Here is a 21,214-nt window from a genome sequence, read left to right on the forward strand (position 1 = left end):
CTTACCGCGTAGCAGTAGTAATGCCCTGAGCTATTCCATTACGGCTGTTACCCCGCATGGTAAGGCCTAGAGGGTGCACTTAATGCATCTATCTCCACGCAATCTCTGGATTTTCACCCAAACAGGTGTCGAATCTGCATCCACACGCTGGGATTGAGCACAGAAGCCGGCCCACATGTCTGCCACACTCTCATGAGACCAAATAGGTCTGTGTGTTTGCAAGAGTGGCCCTTCAACAGGTGGATTCATCCATGCACACTAGCGATGTCTGTACGCGTACATATGCCTTTTCCATTGCATGCGCAGTCGCCAATTTCTTCCCTTGGCGTGTGCGCAGTATGCCGAAATCCGCAATTCCACATGTGAGAGACTCAATATCAGAACCTAATTTAATACTCCCGGCAACGTAATTATATTTCTTGCCTAGTGACAGACGCCTTAAGTAGTAATATTTTATTGGGTCATACTGATGTCACTTGACTAGCAAGTATATACCAATGCTGGCATCTCCCCTACAGCTCATACATACAAAGTATCACAAATTACATTATGTACACAACTTGTTCTACGCAGATCCAGCCTGTAAGAACATCTCCTAATCGCAGTCTTATTGCTCGTACGACAGCCTTACTGTTGGTGTAGAAGACGCTTTCTCCACTATGGTGACCTGGTTAATGGAACATTTTCCATCGACTTCCCCACGTGTGGAAAGCAAATATACGGCCGTTCAGTAAGGTTAAAGGGATCGCCCACCCCTGGTCATTGTTTTTCTTTGCTCAAACACTTTCTTACCCAGCACATCGGAAGACTTCTATGTCAGACTAGGTTGAAGAAATAGTCATGGGTGCGGTGGCTACCAGTTTATAATAGCTACGGCAAACTGTTGACTATAGGATTTGCCTAAAGTACCATAGAATTACTGTGAACCTACTTTGACAAACATAATTATCTCCATTACCATTCAGTTACTCTTAATTCCGGATACCAGGCTTTAAAGTACCCAAATAAAGTTGACCTAAAACTATTTGGCATCTACAGTAAATTCAAAACCAAATGATTCCAGTTATGTATCATCTTTGGAGTTTTCCAGCTACCCTCTCCCCTAGATCACCTGGTTTGTATTTAAGCATATAGCAGCCCCTGTACTAAAATGTGTGCAATATCTCTTCACATTTCCCCAGTTTTACAACAGTGGTAATATAGATGGGAAACATAAAAAGGAATAATGCAGCTGGGTGGTCAGACAGTCCGAGCCCTCTCCCCGTATCTGCTGTTGCCTGTCTTCTCCTGGTCACTTTGTACTTCTGGACTTTAGCATACGGTTCCTCTGCTGGCGCAGGCGTAATAGAAGCTCTTTGGGCGGCTTTCCTCCTTTGGCGAGCAGATCTTTGAGACGTTGTTTTGGAGTCTTGGATATGTAAAAATCACAGATCGTTGCACGGTCTTCATAGGAAACGCGGCAGGACTTGGTGGAGGGGTGATATCCTTCAGCTTTAGCAGTGACATCATATTCACCTGGGTTTAGAAGACGCCAATAGTCTCCATCGACAGCTAGAGCAGAAGTAGAATAATGGTGATTTATTCCCTGGAGTTTTCACCAAGCTCAACTTTTATTCAGTGTTCATAGTGTTCAATCTAAGTTTGTGTATACTGTGCACGCATGCTGTAAGACTCGTCTATGGCTACCCTATGTCCTATTCATATATTAGCCAGCACCTGTGCACATGTCTAACTTACGCTTTCTTCATGTGTCCGGCATTTCCCAGACTTTCTTCCAACGTTGTGGATTTAATGTGTTACAACTGTCTTATGTTTCAGTATGTATCACGTTCCTATTCAGTACTGTGCAGACTTATCCAGTAATTCCCCGGACTTCGTCTCTCACAGTCTGACGCCCTCATTGCTTAGCAGTGTCTAGGTCAGTTGTGCTTTTTAGAAGTGATTGTTTGACCATCTATGGGCCTGATCAGAGATGTACGCTATGTATACAGCAGCTGCCGTGTGCATATATATATATAATAATGCCTGTGCTTGGAGCAGTGGTGTAACCTGTGGGGGTCGAGCAGGGCACATGCGGTCTGCGGCACTATACCAGCGGTGGCGGCGGTGTGTTTGTTTTAGCACTGCAGCCAATAAGAGTCAGACAGACTCTTACTAGCTGCTGCACCAAGGGCCGGAGCTGGGCTGGAGCTCACTAATGATCTCCGCCTTCCGGCTCCAGTACCGGGTGAAGGGAGAGACGATAGTGCCGAGAGGGATGGCAGCAGTGGCAGGAGCAGGAGCGGGCATTCCTGTAAGTATAATATGGTGTCTGCGTGTTTTATGTCAAAGGCACTGCTACTGGGGGCACTGTATAAGGGGCACTACTGGGGGCGCTGTATATTGGGGACTACTGGGGGCACTATATATTAGGCACTACTGGGGCACTATATAAGGGGCACTACTGGGGACACTGTATATTGGGCTCTACTGGGGGCACTATATATTAGGCACTACTGGGGCACTATATAAGGGGGCACTACTGGGGGAAATGCATAAGGGCACTACTGGGGCCACTATATATTAGGCACTACTTGGGCCACTATATAAGGGGCACTTCTGGGGACACTATATATTGGGCACTACTGGGCCGCATTCCCCCTGCTCAGTACCTGATAAATGCCACATACACCTTGGTGCGTGCGGGGAGTAGGACCTTGTGTTGTGTCAGTTCATCTACTGGGAAGCTACTTGGAGAAATGTTCCCCCAGTTCTTCCCATTCCGGAGTCTTCGCTAGGGTAAAATCCTGATGGTCCTGCTCTAACATAACAGATATAAGTGCTGGATTTCATTGCTTCGAGCTTCCTTTCTGCACACAGGGAACTGTGCCTGTAATGGGACTTTAGCCACCCTCTAAGTGTAGCTCGTTGTTGCATACTGTTATCTGCTACTAAGTATTAGTACAAACACATTTTCTTCTAGGACAGCAGTTTAGGGGCAGACTAGCACCTTATGTTATCATTTATCATCTGTGTATATACAGTATATTCCATGTAAAGACATGTGTAATGAAATTGCATGTATTAATGGTACAGTAATAGGGATAGAGTGGGAGCACCCACTACAGAGGTTCGGTGGGGATCAGCTGCCACCCACCTACATTGCGCGGGCTCAGGGCAGGCGGAAGGAGGACAGATGAGAGATATTGGGAGAGAGGAACGAGGTGTCAGATGCCATAGAGATGCCTATGGATGGAGTACAGGGAATCTATAAGGCGTTTGTGCACTTTGTGAGACTGTGACTCGTATCTCCCCCAGAGGCTCTTAGCTCAGACTTATACAGTATTACATGTATGATCTGGATTCATTTACTGAGCGATCTGTGCGCTATAGCTTACCTGTGCGGATATCATGATTTATGCCCTCCACCGCTATGATGGCGTCAGGGACCCCCTTTTCTGTGTCTTTGTCCCGCACGACACCCTTAATCCCACGGTGGACCTGCAGAATGGGGACAGTTTAGCATCTTACAGAATGACACTCAGCAAACACTTACTGTAGCTGTACTGAAAATCTGGCAGACACCTGCTCCCCGGCCGCTATAACTCTGATATAGCTCAGAAGTTACCAGGATACAGTGGGGTAAATGTAACAGGGTGCGGAGTTCTGATATCGGCGAGTGCCATGTGAGACTGCCCCATGTTTTAAAGTAGCAGTTAGTTTACAGGCAAAACCAGGTTGATTTTGCCTGTTAACTAGGGGGATCGGTATGAAATTCCGCCGGACGTCAGCCCGGCACATGTAATACCGACGCTGGAAGCTCAACAGGACTAGATCCCGACACTGTAAGTATCTCATCTATCCCTAACCTCCCACCCCCCTAACCCTCACTTAGGCATGCCTAAACCTAACCTCACCCCCAAGTGCCTAAACCTAAGCCCCCTCCCAACACCCTAAACCTAACCCTCTCGGGGGGTGTGTAAACCTAACCACCCCCCCGGGAGTACCTAACCCCCCCTTCCCCTAGACTAACCCTCCTGGGGGTGTCTAACCCTGAGCCCTTAACCTAACCCCCCCCCCGCCGTGGCTGTGTGCTGTCGCCACCCGGCTTGCCTTCGTTCGGTGTGCCGGGCGTTGATCTCGCAGCATAGGGCTACTGATAGGTGTCATGAATTCGACGCCTATCATTGGTACCTTGCCGGGATATGACAGTCGGGAAGCCGGTGGTCGGCATTTTCAACCGTCGGCTTCCTGACTGCATACCCTTTAAAACATGGGGCAGTCTCACATGACTCTCGCCGATGTCAGAACGCCCCCTATTGCACTTACCCCAGGATGTTAATGATTTTCTGACCAGCAACTGATTTGCAAATCCCATTTTTTAGTAACTGTTTTACTTTGAGCTCTACATCTTACCCAGTCAGGAGCAGGCGGTGCCATTTATATACTCCTAGCTGGGGTCCAGACTATAGATAGACAGTAAAAAGGTCGACAATGTCTAGATAAACACCAGGGGCCAAATGTAATAGGGTGAGAGATTAGGAAATGGGAGAGTTTAGCAGTAACCTCTCACATTGGTCATTTTATCTTCAAAATGGGAAAACATCTGGATGAGACTTTACATCGTGAGAGTTTTCTGAGTCTGATAATCCTGCGAGTTTGCTCTGTTACTTTGTTCTCGGACTCTATTATGTTGGTCGAATTTAAAAAGTGTGAGAAAACTCTCAGCCTATTGCATTTGCCCCCAGATGTTAGACAGTCAATAGGTCGACAGGTACAAAAAAGGTAGACATGTAAGATGGTCGACGGGTACAACATGTCGACATGGTCAAAAGGTTGACTCATGAATTTTTTTTTTAGGGTTAGGTTTAGGGTTAGACACTTACTGGAGGGTTAGGCACTTATCCCAACAGTTAGGGTTAGGCACCAGGATGGAGGGTTAGGGTTAGGCACTTACCGGAGGGTTAGGCATTAGAAGGGACGGTTAGGATCAGGCACCTACCTCCACAAGTTAGGTTTAGGCACCAGGAGGGAGGGTTAGGTTTAGGCACCAAGGGGAGGGGTAGGGTGAAGATTAGGGCTAGAAAACAAAAAACTTGTGTAGATCATTTTTTGTGTCCATCTTTTGACCATGTCGACCATTTGTAACTGCCATCCTTCTTACATGTCGACCATTAGGGTGTCGACCTTTTGTCCCAGTTGACCAATTGACTGTCTAACATCTGATGTCTATCTAGACACTCTTGACTGTCTATCTGTTATTCCACAGCCTCATAGTTAGCAAACTTTTCATAGAATTTATATCGAGCTACTGAGCAGATGAATCTAAACGTTTCCTTTACAATGCTGTCTAGATCAGTGATTCATAGCAAATAGCCCACAGGTCGATGTTGGCTTCCCCACATCATGCTTACTGGCACGCCACACCAAACTGCATCAAACCAAACATGCCTATGGTTTTGCCCTGGTCCATGGAGGAATGGCCTCCCCAAGTCTTCTGAAGGTGTCCTGTGGTGTCTGGCACCAAGACGTTAGCAGCAGATCCTATAAGACCCAGGTAAATGACGCACACTCACCCAGCCGTTCACATAATGTAAGAAAAAATATTAATCATCAGACCAGGCCACTTCCTTCAGTTGCTCCATGGTCCCGTTCTGACGCTCATGTGCCTATTGTAGATGCTTTCGAGGGTGGACGGGGGTCAGTATGGGCACTCTGACTGGTCTGCAAGCTGCGATTCTCTGTGTGTTCTGACAACTTTCTATCATAACCAGCATTAACTTTTTTTTAGCAATTTGTTCTACAGTAGCTCTTCTGTGAGATAGAAACAGATGGCCTAGCCTTCACTCCCAATGCTCATCAATAAGCCTTAGGAACCCATGGCCCTGTTGACTGTTCATCCGTTGTCCTTCCTTGGACCGCTTTTGGTAGGTACTAACCACTGCATACCAGCAACACCCCACAAGATCTACTGTATTGGAGATGCTGTGACCCAGTCATCTAGCCAACACAATTTAGTCCTTGCCAAAGTCACTGAGATCCTTATGCTTGCCCATTTTTCCTGCTTCCAACACAAGGACAAAAACACTAGGTGCTGAAACACATTGGAAGACTACACCAAGACCACATACACCTGCTACTTAGCAGCCTCCAAAAATAGGCACTGCAGTCTCCTCTCTACAGATGGAGAAGGGCAAGAACTCGCGTGCTATTGCGAGATTGCGGAACCAAGTGTCCCCAAGACGCGGAAGCAAGAGCCGACACAGACGCGAAGCCACCACATTTCCGACTCATCCATATGCAACACCGGTGATTGAAAGGCACTGGCCACCACTGGGCCACAGCACTGAAAATCAATGCACACGTTCAGGTCCCAGGACTTGAGACAGAAATGAATGGCGTGCACTCAGCGGTCATCAACAACAAGCACGCCAGCTCTACCATCTCAACATCGTGCACACCAACCACTTACCGGTAAGTGATACCAGTTTAAGATAGGACTCCGCCCCATACACGTTTTCTCCAGTGGACTTATCTCAGCAGCCCTATGGCACTGAGCCTTTCATTACTTTAAGAACACCAGAGGAATATAGCTCTGGGTACAGAACTATAGTTTAAGGTTGTTAGGATCCATGGCAGCAGATTATTTTGATGGTAGGTCCCAGCCATAGTGGTGACTGGGACACTGCATCATGCCTTGAATCCAGTTCCAGCTATTGCAGGCAGCTGGAATTCTGTCTTGTCTGTGTGCAACTTATTGCTGCATTCCTGTCTGTCTGTGTGTGTGCAGAGCTCAGCTGCATACTAGCTTGTCATTGTCATTAGGGAAGGCTCCCTGCAGGGATTGCTCTGATTGGTCCCTGCTTCTGATAAGTTACAGCCAGCCCTACACTTCATGCCGGTGATATTGTCTGACTTCCTGTGCTGTGCTCAGAAGCCTGAGTTCTAGCCGGTCTCACCTCGTTTGGCAGTTCCTGTGTCCTGAGATTATTCTCCTGTGTCCTATGCCTGTCTGCCTGATCAGAAGTCGCCTGTGAGTCATCTGCTGTGGTTCCATCTGCTCACATCTTTACTGTTCGGACTACCTGGTGCAGTGACTTCTGCAGCTGCAGCAACCTCTCCGCTGCCCGCAGCATTTCCATACTACAGCCCATTCAAGCTGCATCAGTCTGTTTCGAGCTGATTCAAGCCTGCAGTGTTCTCTACCTCGCTGCATTCCTGCCGCACCTGAGTTCACCTGTCTGCCATGTGGTTCCTGTCGCACTCCGGCCCTCAAGGCTGCTCTGTCCTGTTCCTCTCACACATCAGCTGTCAAGGCTGCTCCGTGTTGTTCCTGTCACACCTCGCCCTCAAGGCCACTCAGTGTTGTTCCTGTTGCACCTCGGCCCTCAAGGCTGCTCTGTTCTGTTCCTGTTGCACCTCGGTCCTCAAGGCCGCACCTCAGCCCTCAAGGCTGCATTGTTTTGTTCTAGTCGCACCTCGGCCCTCAAGGCCGCTCCGTGTTATTCCTGTTGCACCTCAGCCCTCAAGGCCGCATTGTGTTGTTCCAGTCGCACCTCGGCCCTCAAGGCCACTCTGTCTTGTTCCTGTCGCACCTCGGCCCTCAAGGCCGCTCCGTGTTGTTTCTGTCGCACCTTGCCCTCAAGCCGCTCCGTCCTGTTCCTCTCGCACCTGGGCCCTCAATTCCGCATTGTGTTGTTCCAGTTGCACCTTGGCCCTCAAGTCCGCTCCGTCTTGTTCGTTTCACACCTCGGCTCTCAAAGCCATTCCGTGTTGTTCCTGTCGCACGTCAGTCCTCGAGGCCACTTTGTGTTGTTCCTGTCTAGTCCTTGTCTGTAATCCTGCAGTTTCACAGTCCAGGTCACTCCTGCTCCGCAGCTTGTATTAATTGTCTAGCTACTCCCTGCCTGGTGACCAAGCTGCGCCTTAGTCCCAAGACGTATCTGAGACCATCATTATCTGCCGCTGCTAGTGTACCATGTCCTTTACGTCTGTTCTAGCAACCATTCACCTGCAGCCTCACTCCAGCTAGTTCCAGTAGTGGAAGGACCTCAGTTCAGCCTTGGTTCTAGTCAGCAGTCCTGCAGTCTCTCGTAGGTTGTGTAAGCCTCTACTGCTGGAGGCCTAAATCCAGACGACCACATAAGTACTGGTGTGAGTATAAATCACTAAGGGAACAATGGGTGGCTGTTATTGGTGGAAGATCCTCTCTTTGGCTCTAGAGGCCTTACACAACGAGAACCATAACAAAAGTATTCCTAAAGAACAATCCTACACCCACTCCAGGAGAGATCCCCTGAGTGGAAGTATACCGGTAACCTGACTGGTATACACGTAAATGGAAATCCTGTGGGAACCACCTCACAGCGGGCATTGTGACACAACTGTATTGTGTTAGCACAATAAACATCTTCTCACCATGTGTCACGTTTTTATTCAATACCACAAACATACATATCTCAACACACTGACACACACAAATTTACACACACACACACACACACACTCTCCTACCCTTTTACTTCACTCCTTTGCAGCACTGTTTTACCCAATGCCTTATCTGATTGTGGTCAGTCAGGAAAAGCCACCGCTGCCACCATCAGGCATTGCTGGTATTACACACGTTTTCCTGGGAAGAGATTTATTCATTTGGTCCTGGAAGTGGCATCTGTTCCTCTATGCAACCTCATCTGTGTTCAGCCTAAAACATTTGTTTCATACCAATATAAGTACAGTAGATATGGACTAGAGATAGACCTGTTCCATGTAGATGAGGAGAGCCTCCTTATTATTCTCCCACTCTGTCGGGAGTTCCACCTCGTGTGGAAATTTATCACAGGACAGTTCCACTGTTACTTCAAAGCAGTTGGTGTGAAGGTAGCTGAAGTCATTCATACCTGAGTAGGGGGAAAGACACAGACAATGTGCTGTTATAATGACTGAGATTTAAGGCCCCAGCTCTATGAGGTTCTCCTGAACCTGGAATTGTCCTGTTATTTTATGGCATCTGGTGTAACATTGTACTCACTGCCAGCCACAGTGTGCCAGTTTGCTCCATTGATGATGTTGCCGATTCTGATGAAGTTGTCATAGTGACAGATCCTGTGGTTGCTTTCCACCATGATGAGATGGCTGGTTGCATAGACTGTGGCCAGCCAGCGAAACATGGAGTCATCTGCTGTCGGGGTCAGTTCTTTGGCCATCCAGTAGGAGCGAGCCATGTCGAAGGGATACGAGACCACCAGTTCTCCCCCGTGGAGATTCGCACTGAGGACAAAAGGGATTTTCTGCATCCAGTCAATGATGGCGCGAGTCTCCGGGGCCACCTGAGGATCATTTACAGGGAGAGTTATTAAATTAAAGCCAAGATAAATTATGAGAAACATCTTAGTTTTTGGGCAACTTTCATGCAAAATATAATAATAATAATAATAATAATAATAATAATAATAATAATAATTAATTTACTAATTATTCATAATCAAATGGCCATTAGCTATTATCTGATAAAAGGGTTCACAAACTAAGGCTCATTCAGGGGAGAACTACAAGAACTACTGCACAAACCTTGTTACCAGGAAGAACTGGGGATATTTTTGGAGGGAAAATCAGTATAAAGACACTGAAAGGGGAGGGACTAATGATCCCTATTCTATGTGACCATGAACTAAAACAATCCCTTGTTACTAGGAAGAGATGGGGAGCAGCTTCCTGGTCCTTTCAGGGTCTTCAACCTGATTTCCCACAAAAATTATCCCCATTTCTCCCGGGGGAAAAAGGTATGTACAGAAAAACCTTAATGATGAACTCTTTTAATAGCCAGTGGTCATTTAATTCTAAATAATTAGATAATTATACAAATTATAAAAAACACATCAGTTTACAAAAAGATCTGAGATGCTCTGTTACAGTTAACGCCAGAAAGAGCTGGCGAAAAAAAAAAAAGAAAACATTTTTGAAAAATTCACGATATAAGAACGGGAATCGGTATAAAATACAGACAGCCGGGATCCTAGTGGTCAGAATCTCGACGCCAGGATCCCGACACGGTTAACATAACGACACTTGGTGGTCAGTATGCTAACCCTCCCCCTCTCCCTACCCTAACCCCTTTTTTGGTGCCTAAACCTAACCTCTCCCCCTAGTGCCTGAACCTAAATCCTCCCTCCCCGAACCCTAAACCTAACCCTCCCCCTAGTGCCTAAACCTAACCCTCCCCCCTACCCCGCTAGTTACCTTCGGCATTCTGACCGGCGTCTGTATTCTGGCGCCGGTAATGTACTGTAAGCGCCGGGGTGCTGAACGCATACCATAAGAATGATACATATGATTCCAATTCACTTCCAATACAAACTAAAAATTTTCCCAAAAAAACCCGGAACTGGCTAATTAATGGTAACAAATCCGAAATTTATGGCGAAAAACTTTCTTACATTCCGACGGTACTTATTTCTAGTGAAAATTTGCTGTTATTCAATTTTAAAACTTTTTTTTTTTTAAGAAACATTTTCTTGATACATATCCAAATGTGCCTGTGAATAACTCTGCATCAGAACCCATGTATATAAATTAGATTGCCAGTGACAGCATTATTTAAAGATAAATATATATTAAAGACATCAGGCTCCTGTCAAACTGAAATCATCCATAAAACTTGTATTACTGTAACATTAATTCAGCTTAAAGTCTTATTCATTTGCAGGCACGAGACTTGTGTAAACTTTTCTACTCTAGTTAACACTTTTTATTACATCCCGGTAGTGGTCCCTACATCTCATCTCATCCCGGTAGTGGTCCCTGCATCTCATCTCATCCCGGTAGTGGTCCCTGCATCTCATCTCATCCCAGTAGTGGTCCCTGCATCTCATCTCATCCCAGTAGTGTTTCCTGCATCTCATCTCATCCCAGTAGTGGTCCCTGCATCTCATCTCATCCCGGTAGTGGTCCCTGCATCTCATCTCATCCGTGTAGTGGTCCCTGCATCTCATCTCATCCCAGTAGTAGTCCCTGCATCTCATCTCATCCGTGTAGTGGTCCCTGCATCTCATCTCATCCCGGTAGTAGTCCCTGCATCTCATCTCATCCGTGTAGTGGTCCCTGCATCTCATCTCATCCCAGTAGTGGTCCCTGCATCTCATCTCATCCCAGTAATGGTCCCTGCATCTCATCTCATCCCAGTAGTGGTCCCTGCATGTCATCTCATCCCGGTAGTGGTTCCTACATCTCATCTCTTAGGGTTATGCTCTACCTTCGGAGGGTTAGGGGGAGGGAGGGTTATGGTTAGGCACCCCCGGGGGGGACTTAGATTTAGGTAGCGGGGAAGGGGGGCCTTAGGGTTAGACACAGGAGGGATTAGGGTTAGGCACTTGGAGGGGAGGTTAGGGTTAGGCACCCCTAAGGAGGGTTAAGGGGGTTAGGTTAGTCATTACTGACCTTACGACGATCGGGATTTTCCAGCGCTGTCGGGCTGCCGCTGCCGGGATCTGTTCCAGTGTCGGGCTGCCGCTGCCGGGAGTTGAACCGGCGGTATTTCATACCGATTCCGTCCCTGCATCTCATCTCATCCCGGTAGTAGTCCCTGCATGTCATCTCATCCCGGTAGTGGTCCCTGCATCTCATCTCATCCCAGTAGTGGTCCCTGCATCTCATCCCAGTAGTGGTCCCTGCATCTCATCCCGGTAATGGTCCCTGCATCTCATCTCATCCCGGTAGTAGTCCCTGCATGTCATCTCATCCCAGTAGTGGTCCCTGCATCTCATCCCAGTAGTGGTCCCTGCATCTCATCCCGGTAGTGGTCCCTGCATCTCATCTCATCCCAGTAGTGGTCCCTGCATGTCATCTCATCCCGGTAGTAGTCCCTGCATCTCATCTCATCCCGGTAGTGGTCCCTGCATCTCATCTCATCCCGGTAGTAGTCCCTGCATGTCATCTCATCCTGGTAGTAGTCCCTGCATGTCATCTCATCCCGGTAGTAGTCCCTGCATCTCATCTCATTCAGTGTAGTGACACAGACTATATACTTTTACAGTCTTTTCCCTGCCCTCATATTCTTTACAGGATTATTGGGAAGAGAAGGAACTGCAGGACTGGTTAGTAATCCCATTGCCTGCTATGCTAAAGACAGGGACATTGCAATATAAAGGGTAATAGCATACTGTATGTCATGTTGCCAGGTTTGCTAGTATTGCCTATTGTGTATTTGGACATTTTCTTTGTTTCTTATGTTTTAAATATATGGTCTGAAATACAGTATGCAGGACAGGGAATCTCTCCCTGACAGCTAAGTCACTACAAACCCCCCAACTGTGCAAGTCACAAGGACCTAAAGTAGCTGGAAGCCCAGACCTGTGTGTTCAGTCCCTCACTTGTCTAATGAGGTCCCATTGTTTTCAGGGATGACATCACTAGACCTTATGTCACCATTATTCACAAAAAAGAGAATAAAAGACATTAGCTAGGGTAATGGTCACGCTACCGCCCAGATATTTGCAGCGACCAATAGCTAAGCTGAAAGCTGACAGTGCCACCCACTGGGGGAGGTGTCTCATGCCTGGAGATAAAAGAGACTGTAATGAGATCCTCATCAGCTGAGTTGCAATTGTACATTGTCAGGGAGGAACTGGAGCTGAGGTGATGGCTTCTGCCAGGTGCAGTGCGGCACTGCGATATATTCGGGAACTCACTGCAGACTCCGTGGACTCATGGACTGAGGCTGACTGAATACCGAGGGGTACATTTACTAAAGTGAGAGGTTTTAGAAGTGAGTTTTAAAAGTGATGTTGCCCATAGCAACCAATCAGATTCTAGCTATTATCTCCTAGAAGGTGCTAGTTAAATGTTAAGTAGAATCTGATTGGTTGCTATGGGCAACATCGCTTCTAAAACTCACTTCTAAAAACTATCACTTTAGTAAATGTACCCCCAGGTCTCTACAACGGTAGCAGAGGATAAGCAGCCGGGACCCTAAAGATGAAGTAGGAACCAGCAGCATCCCAGCAAGGAAACACAAGTGGGAAATTTCTCTGTGATTCTTCTCTCAGTAACTTCATAAAGCAGCATTTCCCCAGCTGAAATGTAACATAAGGAACGGACATGGGATGGAGGGCACCTACAGCCTACATATTACCCCATTACACTCCCCGACATGTAGTATATAAAGGACAGGGATTGAGAGAGAGGACCTCTGCACCCTCGTCTTACTCACCGTTGCATTCTCCATTGTGTAGTAGGCAGGAATTGGGATATAATGATTGGGAAAGTGTTCGGGTACTTGTTCATTATCTTCTGCTTCCCACAATGGGGTGTTCAGATCTGCAAAGTTGTGGTTCAGGTCATACCCTTGGTAATTCCAGCGTCCGTTTGCCCAACCAGACAGCTCTGAGCCCTACAGATGTAACACATGCTTAGCGTTCATCCTTACCAGTGTATAGGTAAGCACTATAGAATGAATGACATTAGGGGACACTCAGTTGTGAGGGTGGTATAGCAAGTTCTGAAGGAGATCAAATCTAGTAGATGACTTTATATTACCCCATGCAGTAATGTAACAGTTTATAATTCCATAGTATATAGTAATGTAGCAGTATATAGTGGCAGCTACGTTCACTGGTTTCTTACTTAACTTTGTCCCGATGGCATTTCCTAAACAATGCTGACGGAACCCGTAGGAAAAGCCAGGGACAATTTCTCAATATTCTGAGATAAATGAGAACGTTCTGTAACATTAATCATTTGCACCAGTGCTAAGGTCATACTAATAGGTTGGGATGTTGATGAAAGTGACATATGACCTATGAGTAGGGTTTAGCATGTAAGACCAAACACACTGCAAGTGAAACATTGTACCAGTTTGTAGGCTGTCTCGTATCCATCCGGATTCATGGATGGCAGCAGATGGATGCGGGTCTCTGTGATCAGTCTCAGGACTCTAGGATTGCCCTTCTTGTACTCCTGACACAGATATTCCATAAGGTTCAGTGTGATCTCTCGACCCACCACCTCATTCCCATGCATCCCGGCCACATAGCGAAATTCTGGTTCTCCTGTAGTGTTATACCAGTTCAGTTATCTTCACATAATGAGGTTCAGAGAACATGACAACTTTGTTTATAGATAATAAAGCTTCAAACAATTTAGAAATATCAAATGTAGATATTATGCCGTGGTTCTTGCAATTTACAATATCAGAGATACATCCTGACCAATTCAAAGTAGAGTATACATCCAAAACCACCAAAATGTAGACGATACAACCTGACCACAAAAATGTAGAAGATACAACCTGACTACCCAATGCAGAAGATACTTCCATAACCATCAGAATGTTGAAGATACATCCTGACCATTACAATGTAGAAGAGACATCCTAACCATAAAAATGTAGAAGATACAACCTGACCATAAAAATGTAGAAGATAAAACCTGACTACCCAATGCAGAAGATACTTCCAGAACCATTAGAATGTAGAAGATACATCTTGACCTCTACAATGTAGAAGATACATCCTGACCATCAGAATTTGGAAGATACATCCTGACCACCAGAATGTAGAAGATATAACCTGACCACCACACTGTATTGTAGAATATACATACTGACCACTATTAGATACATACTGACCACCACTATGTATTAGATACATCCTGACCGCCACAATGTATTATATATATCAGGATCGCCACAATGTATTATATACATCCTGTCCACCACAATATATTATATACATCCTGACTGCCACACTGTATTATATACATCCAGACTGCCACCATGTATTATATACATCCTGACCACCACAATGTATTATAGACATCCTGAACGCCACAATGTATTATATACATCCTGACCGCCATACTGTATTATATACAACCTGACTGCCACAATGTATTATATACATCCTGACCGCCACACTGTATTATATACATCTTGACCGCCACAATGTATTATATACATCCTGACTGCCACAATGTATTATATACATCCTGACCGCCACTATGTATTATATACATCCTGATTGCCACAATGTATTATATACATCCTGACCGCCACTATGTATTATATACATCCTAATCACTACAAAGTGGGCTGCAAGTGTGTCAGTATCTTACTATTATATTGGTGCCAGTCATGTGCATGCACTGTGTGAGAACATCTGCATGAGATGCATAATGACGTTGTGAAAATGCTGTTGTACCCATCCCTGGATCAGGCTGAATGTGTGTAATTCCCCTATTGTACAGCATACATTATGTTACACGCTGACCGTGAACTATAGAGAGATCTATACATCCTATATTCTGACTCATAAATTCATCCTTCTGTAACGTGTTGGTCTATGTGATATATATATATATATATATATATAACATCCGTGTAATATTATTCTCTCACCGAGCTCATGCTCTCCCGGGTTGTCTGATATCTCCATCACATACATCTTCAGCCCCAGGTAACTCTTCCCAATGCTGTATACTCGTGTGATATTGGGACAGGCGTCATTCACCTTCTTCATCAGCTGGAAAGAGGCATCGGGGAGGTTATCACGTACCCTGCGTTGCCCACACCTCTTATATAGTGACACGGAGCAGAGTCGCTGTATAACTGCGCCTGCGCTGACGGTTACCTTCCGCACCTCTTATATAGTAACACGGAGCAGAGTCGCTGTATAACTGCGCCTGCGCTAACGGTTACCTTCCGCACCTCTTATATAGTGACACGGAGCAGAGTCGCTGTATAACTGCGCCTGCGCTAACGGTTACCTTCCGCACCTCTTATATAGTGACACGGAGCAGAGTCACCGTATAACTGCGCCTGCGCTGACGGTTACCTTCCGCATCTCTTATATACTGACACGGAGCAGAGTCACTGTATAACTGCGCCTGCGCTGACGGTTACCTTCCGCACATCTTATATAGTGACACGGAGCAGAGTCACCGTATAACTGCGCCTGCGCTGACGGTTACCTTCCGCACCTCTTATATAGTGACACGGAGCAGAGTCGCCGTATAACTGCGCCTGCGCTGACGGTTACCTTCCGCACCTCTTATATAGTGACACGGAGCAGAGTCGCCGTATAACTGCGCCTGCGCTGACGGTTACCTTCCGCACCTCTTATATACTGACACGGAGCAGAGTCGCCGTATAACTGCGCCTGCGCTGACGGTTACCTTCCGCACCTCTTATATAGTGACACGGAGCAGAGTCGCCGTATAACTGCGCCTGCGCTGACGGTTACCTTCCGCACCTCTTATATAGTGACACAGAGCAGAGTCGCCGTATAACTGCGCCTGCGCTGACGGTTACCTTCCGCACCTCTTATATAGTGACACGGAGCAGAGTCGCTGTATAACTGCGCCTGCGCTGACGGTTACCTTCCGCACCTCTTATATAGTGACACGGAGCAGAGTCACCGTATAACTGCACCTGCGCTGACGGTTACCTTCCGCACCTCTTATATAGTGATACGGAGCAGAGTCGCTGTATAACTGCGCCTGCGCTGACGGTTACCTTCTGCACCTCTTATATAGAGACACGGAGCAGAGTCACCGTATAACTGCGCCTGCGCTGACGGTTACCTTCCGCACCTGTTATATAGTGACACGGAGCAGAGTCGCTGTATAACTGCGCCTGCGCTGACGGTTACCTTCCGCACCTCTTATATAGTGACACGGAGCAGAGTCGCTGTATAACTGCGCCTGCGCTGACGGTTACCTTCCGCTCCTCTTATATAGTGAAACGGAGCAGAGTCACTGTATAACTGCGCCTGCGCTGACGGTTACCTTCCGCACCTCTTATATAGTGACACGGAGCATAGTCGCTGTATAACTGCCCCTGCGCTGACGGTTACCTTCCGCACCTGTTATATAGTGACACGGAGCAGAGTCGCTGTATAACTGCGCCTGCGCTGACGGTTACCTTCCTCACCTCTTATATAGTGACACGGAGCAGTCGCTGTATAACTGCGCCTGCACTGACGGTTACCTTCCGCACCTCTTATACAGTGACACGGAGCAGAGTCGCTGTATAACTGCGCCTGCGCTGACAGTTACCTTCCGCACCTCTTATACAGTGACACGGAGCAGAGTCACTGTATAACTGCGCCTGCGCTGACGGTTACCTTCCGCACCTCTTATATAGTGACACGGAGCAGAGTCACCGTATAACTGCGCCTGCACTGACGCTTACCTTCCGCACCTCTTATAAAGTGACACGGAGCAGAGTCGCTGTAAACTGCGCCTGCACTGACGGTTACCTTCCGCACCTCTTATATAGTGACACGGAGCAGAGTCGCTGTATAACTGCGCCTGCGCTGACGGTTACCTTCCGCACCTCTTATATAGTGACACGGAGCAGAGTCGCTGTATAACTGCACCTGCGCTGACGGTTACCTTCCGCACCTCTTATATAGTGACACTGAGCACAGTCACTGTATAACTGCGCCTGCGCTGACGGTTACCTTCCGCACCTCTTATATAGTGACACGGAGCAGAGTCGCTGTATAACTGCGCCTGCGCTGACGCTTTCCTTCCGCACCTCTTATATAGTGACACGGAGTAGAGTCACTGTATAACTGCGCCTGCGCTGATGGTTACCTTCCGCACCTCTTATATAGTGACACGGAGCAGAGTCACCGTATAACTGCGCCTGCACTGACGCTTACCTTCCGCACCTCTTATATAGTGACACGGAGCAGAGTCGCTGTATAACTGCCCCTGCGCTGACGGTTACCTTCCGCACCTGTTATATAGTGACACGGAGCAGAGTCGCTGTATAACTGCGCCTGCGCTGATGGTTACCTTCCGCACCTCTTATATAGTGACACGGAGCAGTCGCTGTATAACTGCGCCTGCACTGACGGTTACCTTCCGCACCTCTTATATAGTGACACGGAGCAGAGTCACTGTATAACTGCGCCTGCGCTGACGGTTACCTTCCGCACCTCTTATACAGTGACACGGAGCAGAGTCACTGTATAACTGCGCCTGCGCTGACGGTTACCTTCCGCACCTCTTATATAGTGACACGGAGCAGAGTCACCGTATAACTGCGCCTGCACTGACGCTTAACTTCCGCACCTCTTATAAAGTGACACGGAGCAGAGTCGCTGTAAACTGCGCCTGCGCTGACGGTTACCTTCCGCACCTCTTATATAGTGACACGGAGCAGAGTCGCTGTATAACTGCGCCTGCGCTGACGGTTACCTTCCGCACCTCTTATATAGTGACACGGAGCAGAGTCGCTGTATAACTGCGCCTGCGCTGGCGGTTACCTTACACACCTCTTATATAGTGACACGGAGCAGAGTCACTGTATAACTGCGCCTGCGCTGACCGTTACCTTACACACCTCTTATATAGTGACACTGAGCACAGTCACTGTATAACTGCGCCTGCGCTGACCATTACCTTCCGCATCTCTTTGTAGTTGTGGTGCTTAAACTCCAGCTTGTCTGTTGGCTGATGCTCTTGTTCCCACAAGAACACGGTGTTCGGATCTGGGGGGACGACACAATTTCAGACTGTAAGGTCATTGTCACCCACACCTGCCCTATGGAATCTCCACGTGATGTATGCGTGTGAGGAACATGTGCAAACGCGGCTTCGTGATCTCACAACATATTCAGTGATCGGGTTTCTTAATACAATTTTAGTAAGACACAAATTTTACGGTCCTCATGTAATTACACGCTGCGCCTACCATGCACCTAATCAGAGTAGAACGCAAGTCGTCCGCACTACGGTACGTCAGCTGTAAGCGAGATGCAACGTTAATGTTAGGGTTAACGTCAGAGTTAGAGAGAGAATCACAGTAAAAACACTCTGTCGACATTTCAACAATGTCAACATTACATGGGAGTCAACATGCTGAATGTGGACCGGGCCAATCAACATGTTCAATGCCGGCATAATGGCCATATTGACACTCTCTTGTTGACCTAATGAATGTCGCCGTACATAACATAGGGATCCCATGCAGACATGATTTTAGTACTTGGGCCGCACTGCGGATGTGCAGATTACTGCGGGGGAATTGGGAGCGATGGTCTGCGGGGTCACACACACCTGGAAGTGGACATCCCAGGATCTCTGCTCTCAGGCAGATGGTGCCGTTCTCATACCAGGACTGAGGATTGATCCTTATGTAGCGTCCGACCATCGGGCTCGGCAGGGGGTTCAGTATCGGAGTCTCAGGTTCTGTGTTTGCTTTAAATATCTGAAAATAAGGGAATTTAAGTTTTAGATTTCAGCGATGTTTCCTACAGAACCAGCCTGTTCCGCCTTCACGGCATTGATCTGCGCACTGCGCACATTGCTCTGCATACTGCGCACATTGCTCTGTCTGATCTGTGCTAGGGCATAGGGGGGCTCATTCCTTCATGTGGGACTCATTAGTAACAGACTGAGGCATAAATGATGTTTCCTGAATAGCATTACAGCGAGTACACGCCATTGTAATTTTATCCGTAACTTCACTGTAGGCTCAGAATAATTCATCATGCATGTATAATATATATGAATAAGACCTGGGCTCATTTATAGTCCCTGGTATCTCTCTACCACAATGTCACACACTGGAAAACACATCTGCAGATTCCAAAAAACACAATCAGACTTTTCCCTGCACCTGTATCATCATCATCATCATCATCATCAATGACCTTTTCACGGCAAATTCCGAGGGTGCCTGCTCTGTCCTCATCCTCCTTCATCTGTCTGCCAGATCTGACCCTGTGGACCACCCTCTCCTCCTCCAAACTCTCCACTCCATTGTCCTCTGTGGCTATCGTGGGTCATCTACCACCTCACCAACTGCTCCGTATCTGCCTCTACCTCCCCTTCTCATTCTCTTCTTGTAGGTGTCCCCACGGGTCTGTTCTTTGCCCCCTTCTATGCTCTCTCTACACCTCCTCTCTTGGAAACCTCTTCAGTTACTTTGGCCTTCAATACCATATATAGGCTGATGACACCCGAAATCTACAGATGTGTCCTCCTCATACATGTAGCCTCAATACGCCACGCGGTGTGAAATGCCTGGCGTGAGTGAGCCTTCAGGTCGGCTGGATCGGACATCAGATTGGACACCTGCGGGGGGGGGGGGTGGCATAGTTGGGCGATCAGACTCGCAGTGGCCGGATTAGACACCGGAGGACGCGAGAGGCAGTGGCGGAACTCCCGGAGACAATGGAGTCATTTGCCGCCAGGCACCAGCCCTTAAGTGGGCACCTGGCTCCATTGTCCCCCGGGCCGTTCCGGGCACTGATATGGAGATGGAGCTCCGCTGATCGGCGCTCCACCTCCAGCGGCGTCAATACGGGGGTGCAGTCGCACCCCCTATTTGCCGGGCACCCGCTGAGTGTGTTACCAGCGGGCACCCGGCTCCGTCTTTCCCTCCGGCGGTAACCGGAGGAACGGAGCTCCCTCCTGAGCTCCGCTTCCGGGTCCCACAATGCACTATGGGAGTGACGTCATGACGTCACTCCCATAGTTCCGAGGAGCGGGCGCCGGGGACGGAAGGCAGCAGCACTGGAGCGGGGTTTCAGGTAAGTATTGTTTTTTTTTTTTTCTTTATGTGTGTGCACTCGCGAGGGGGGGGGGCTCACTACAGGGGGCATTATTGGAGGCTCACTACAGGGGGCATTATTGGAGGCTCACTACAGGGGGCATTATTGGGGGCTCACTACAGGGGACATTACGGGGGCTTATTACAGGGGGCTTACTACGGGGGCATTACTGGGGGCTTTCTACAGGGGGCATTACGGGGGCTTACTACAGGGGGCATTACTGGGGGCTTTCTACAGGGGGCATTACTGGGGGCTTACTACAGGGGGCATTACTGGGAGCTTACTACAGGGGGCATTACGGGGGCTTACTACAGGGGGCATTACTGGGGGCTTTCTACAGGGGGCATTACTGGGGGCTTACTACAGGGGGCATTACTGGGAGCTTACTACAGGGGGCATTACGGGGGCTTACTACAGGGGGCATTACTGGGGGCTTTCTACAGGGGGCATTACTGGGGGCTTACTACTGGGAGCACTACAGGGGGCTTACTACTGGGGGCACTACAGCGGCTCTTACTACTGGGGCACTGCAAAGTGGGACCACTACTGGAGGTACTGCATAGGGGGACCATTACTGGGGGGCACTACATAGGCGGCACTGCATAGGGGGACCACTACTGGGGGAACTGCATAGGGGGGCGGCAGCTGGGGCTGGCATAGGTGCTGGGGGGGTGGTA

At 48.0% G+C, this 21,214-nt stretch overlaps 1 protein-coding gene across 1 annotated transcript in view; it reads right to left on the reverse strand.

The window, feature by feature from the left end:
- Window positions 1-438: 438 nt before the first annotated feature.
- The window catches only part of LOC148501218 (putative carboxypeptidase X1), a 237,032-nt gene continuing 216,256 nt past the window's right edge, over window positions 439-21,214 (reverse strand). The window contains exons 6-14 of the mRNA XM_088450810.1: window positions 19,039-19,189; window positions 18,382-18,470; window positions 15,368-15,491; window positions 13,825-14,021; window positions 13,184-13,363; window positions 9,008-9,305; window positions 8,737-8,876; window positions 3,378-3,480; window positions 439-1,551 (exon numbers count right to left, since the gene is read on the reverse strand). Of these exons, the coding sequence (XP_088306936.1) occupies window positions 1,292-1,551; window positions 3,378-3,480; window positions 8,737-8,876; window positions 9,008-9,305; window positions 13,184-13,363; window positions 13,825-14,021; window positions 15,368-15,491; window positions 18,382-18,470; window positions 19,039-19,189 (1,542 nt within the window). The 3' untranslated portion in view covers window positions 439-1,291. The remainder of the gene's footprint in view (window positions 1,552-3,377; window positions 3,481-8,736; window positions 8,877-9,007; window positions 9,306-13,183; window positions 13,364-13,824; window positions 14,022-15,367; window positions 15,492-18,381; window positions 18,471-19,038; window positions 19,190-21,214) is intronic.

This window comes from Taudactylus pleione, unplaced genomic scaffold (assembly GCF_031769625.1).
Source record: "Taudactylus pleione unplaced genomic scaffold, aTauple2 ptg000525l, whole genome shotgun sequence".
NCBI lineage: Eukaryota > Metazoa > Chordata > Amphibia > Anura > Myobatrachidae > Taudactylus > Taudactylus pleione.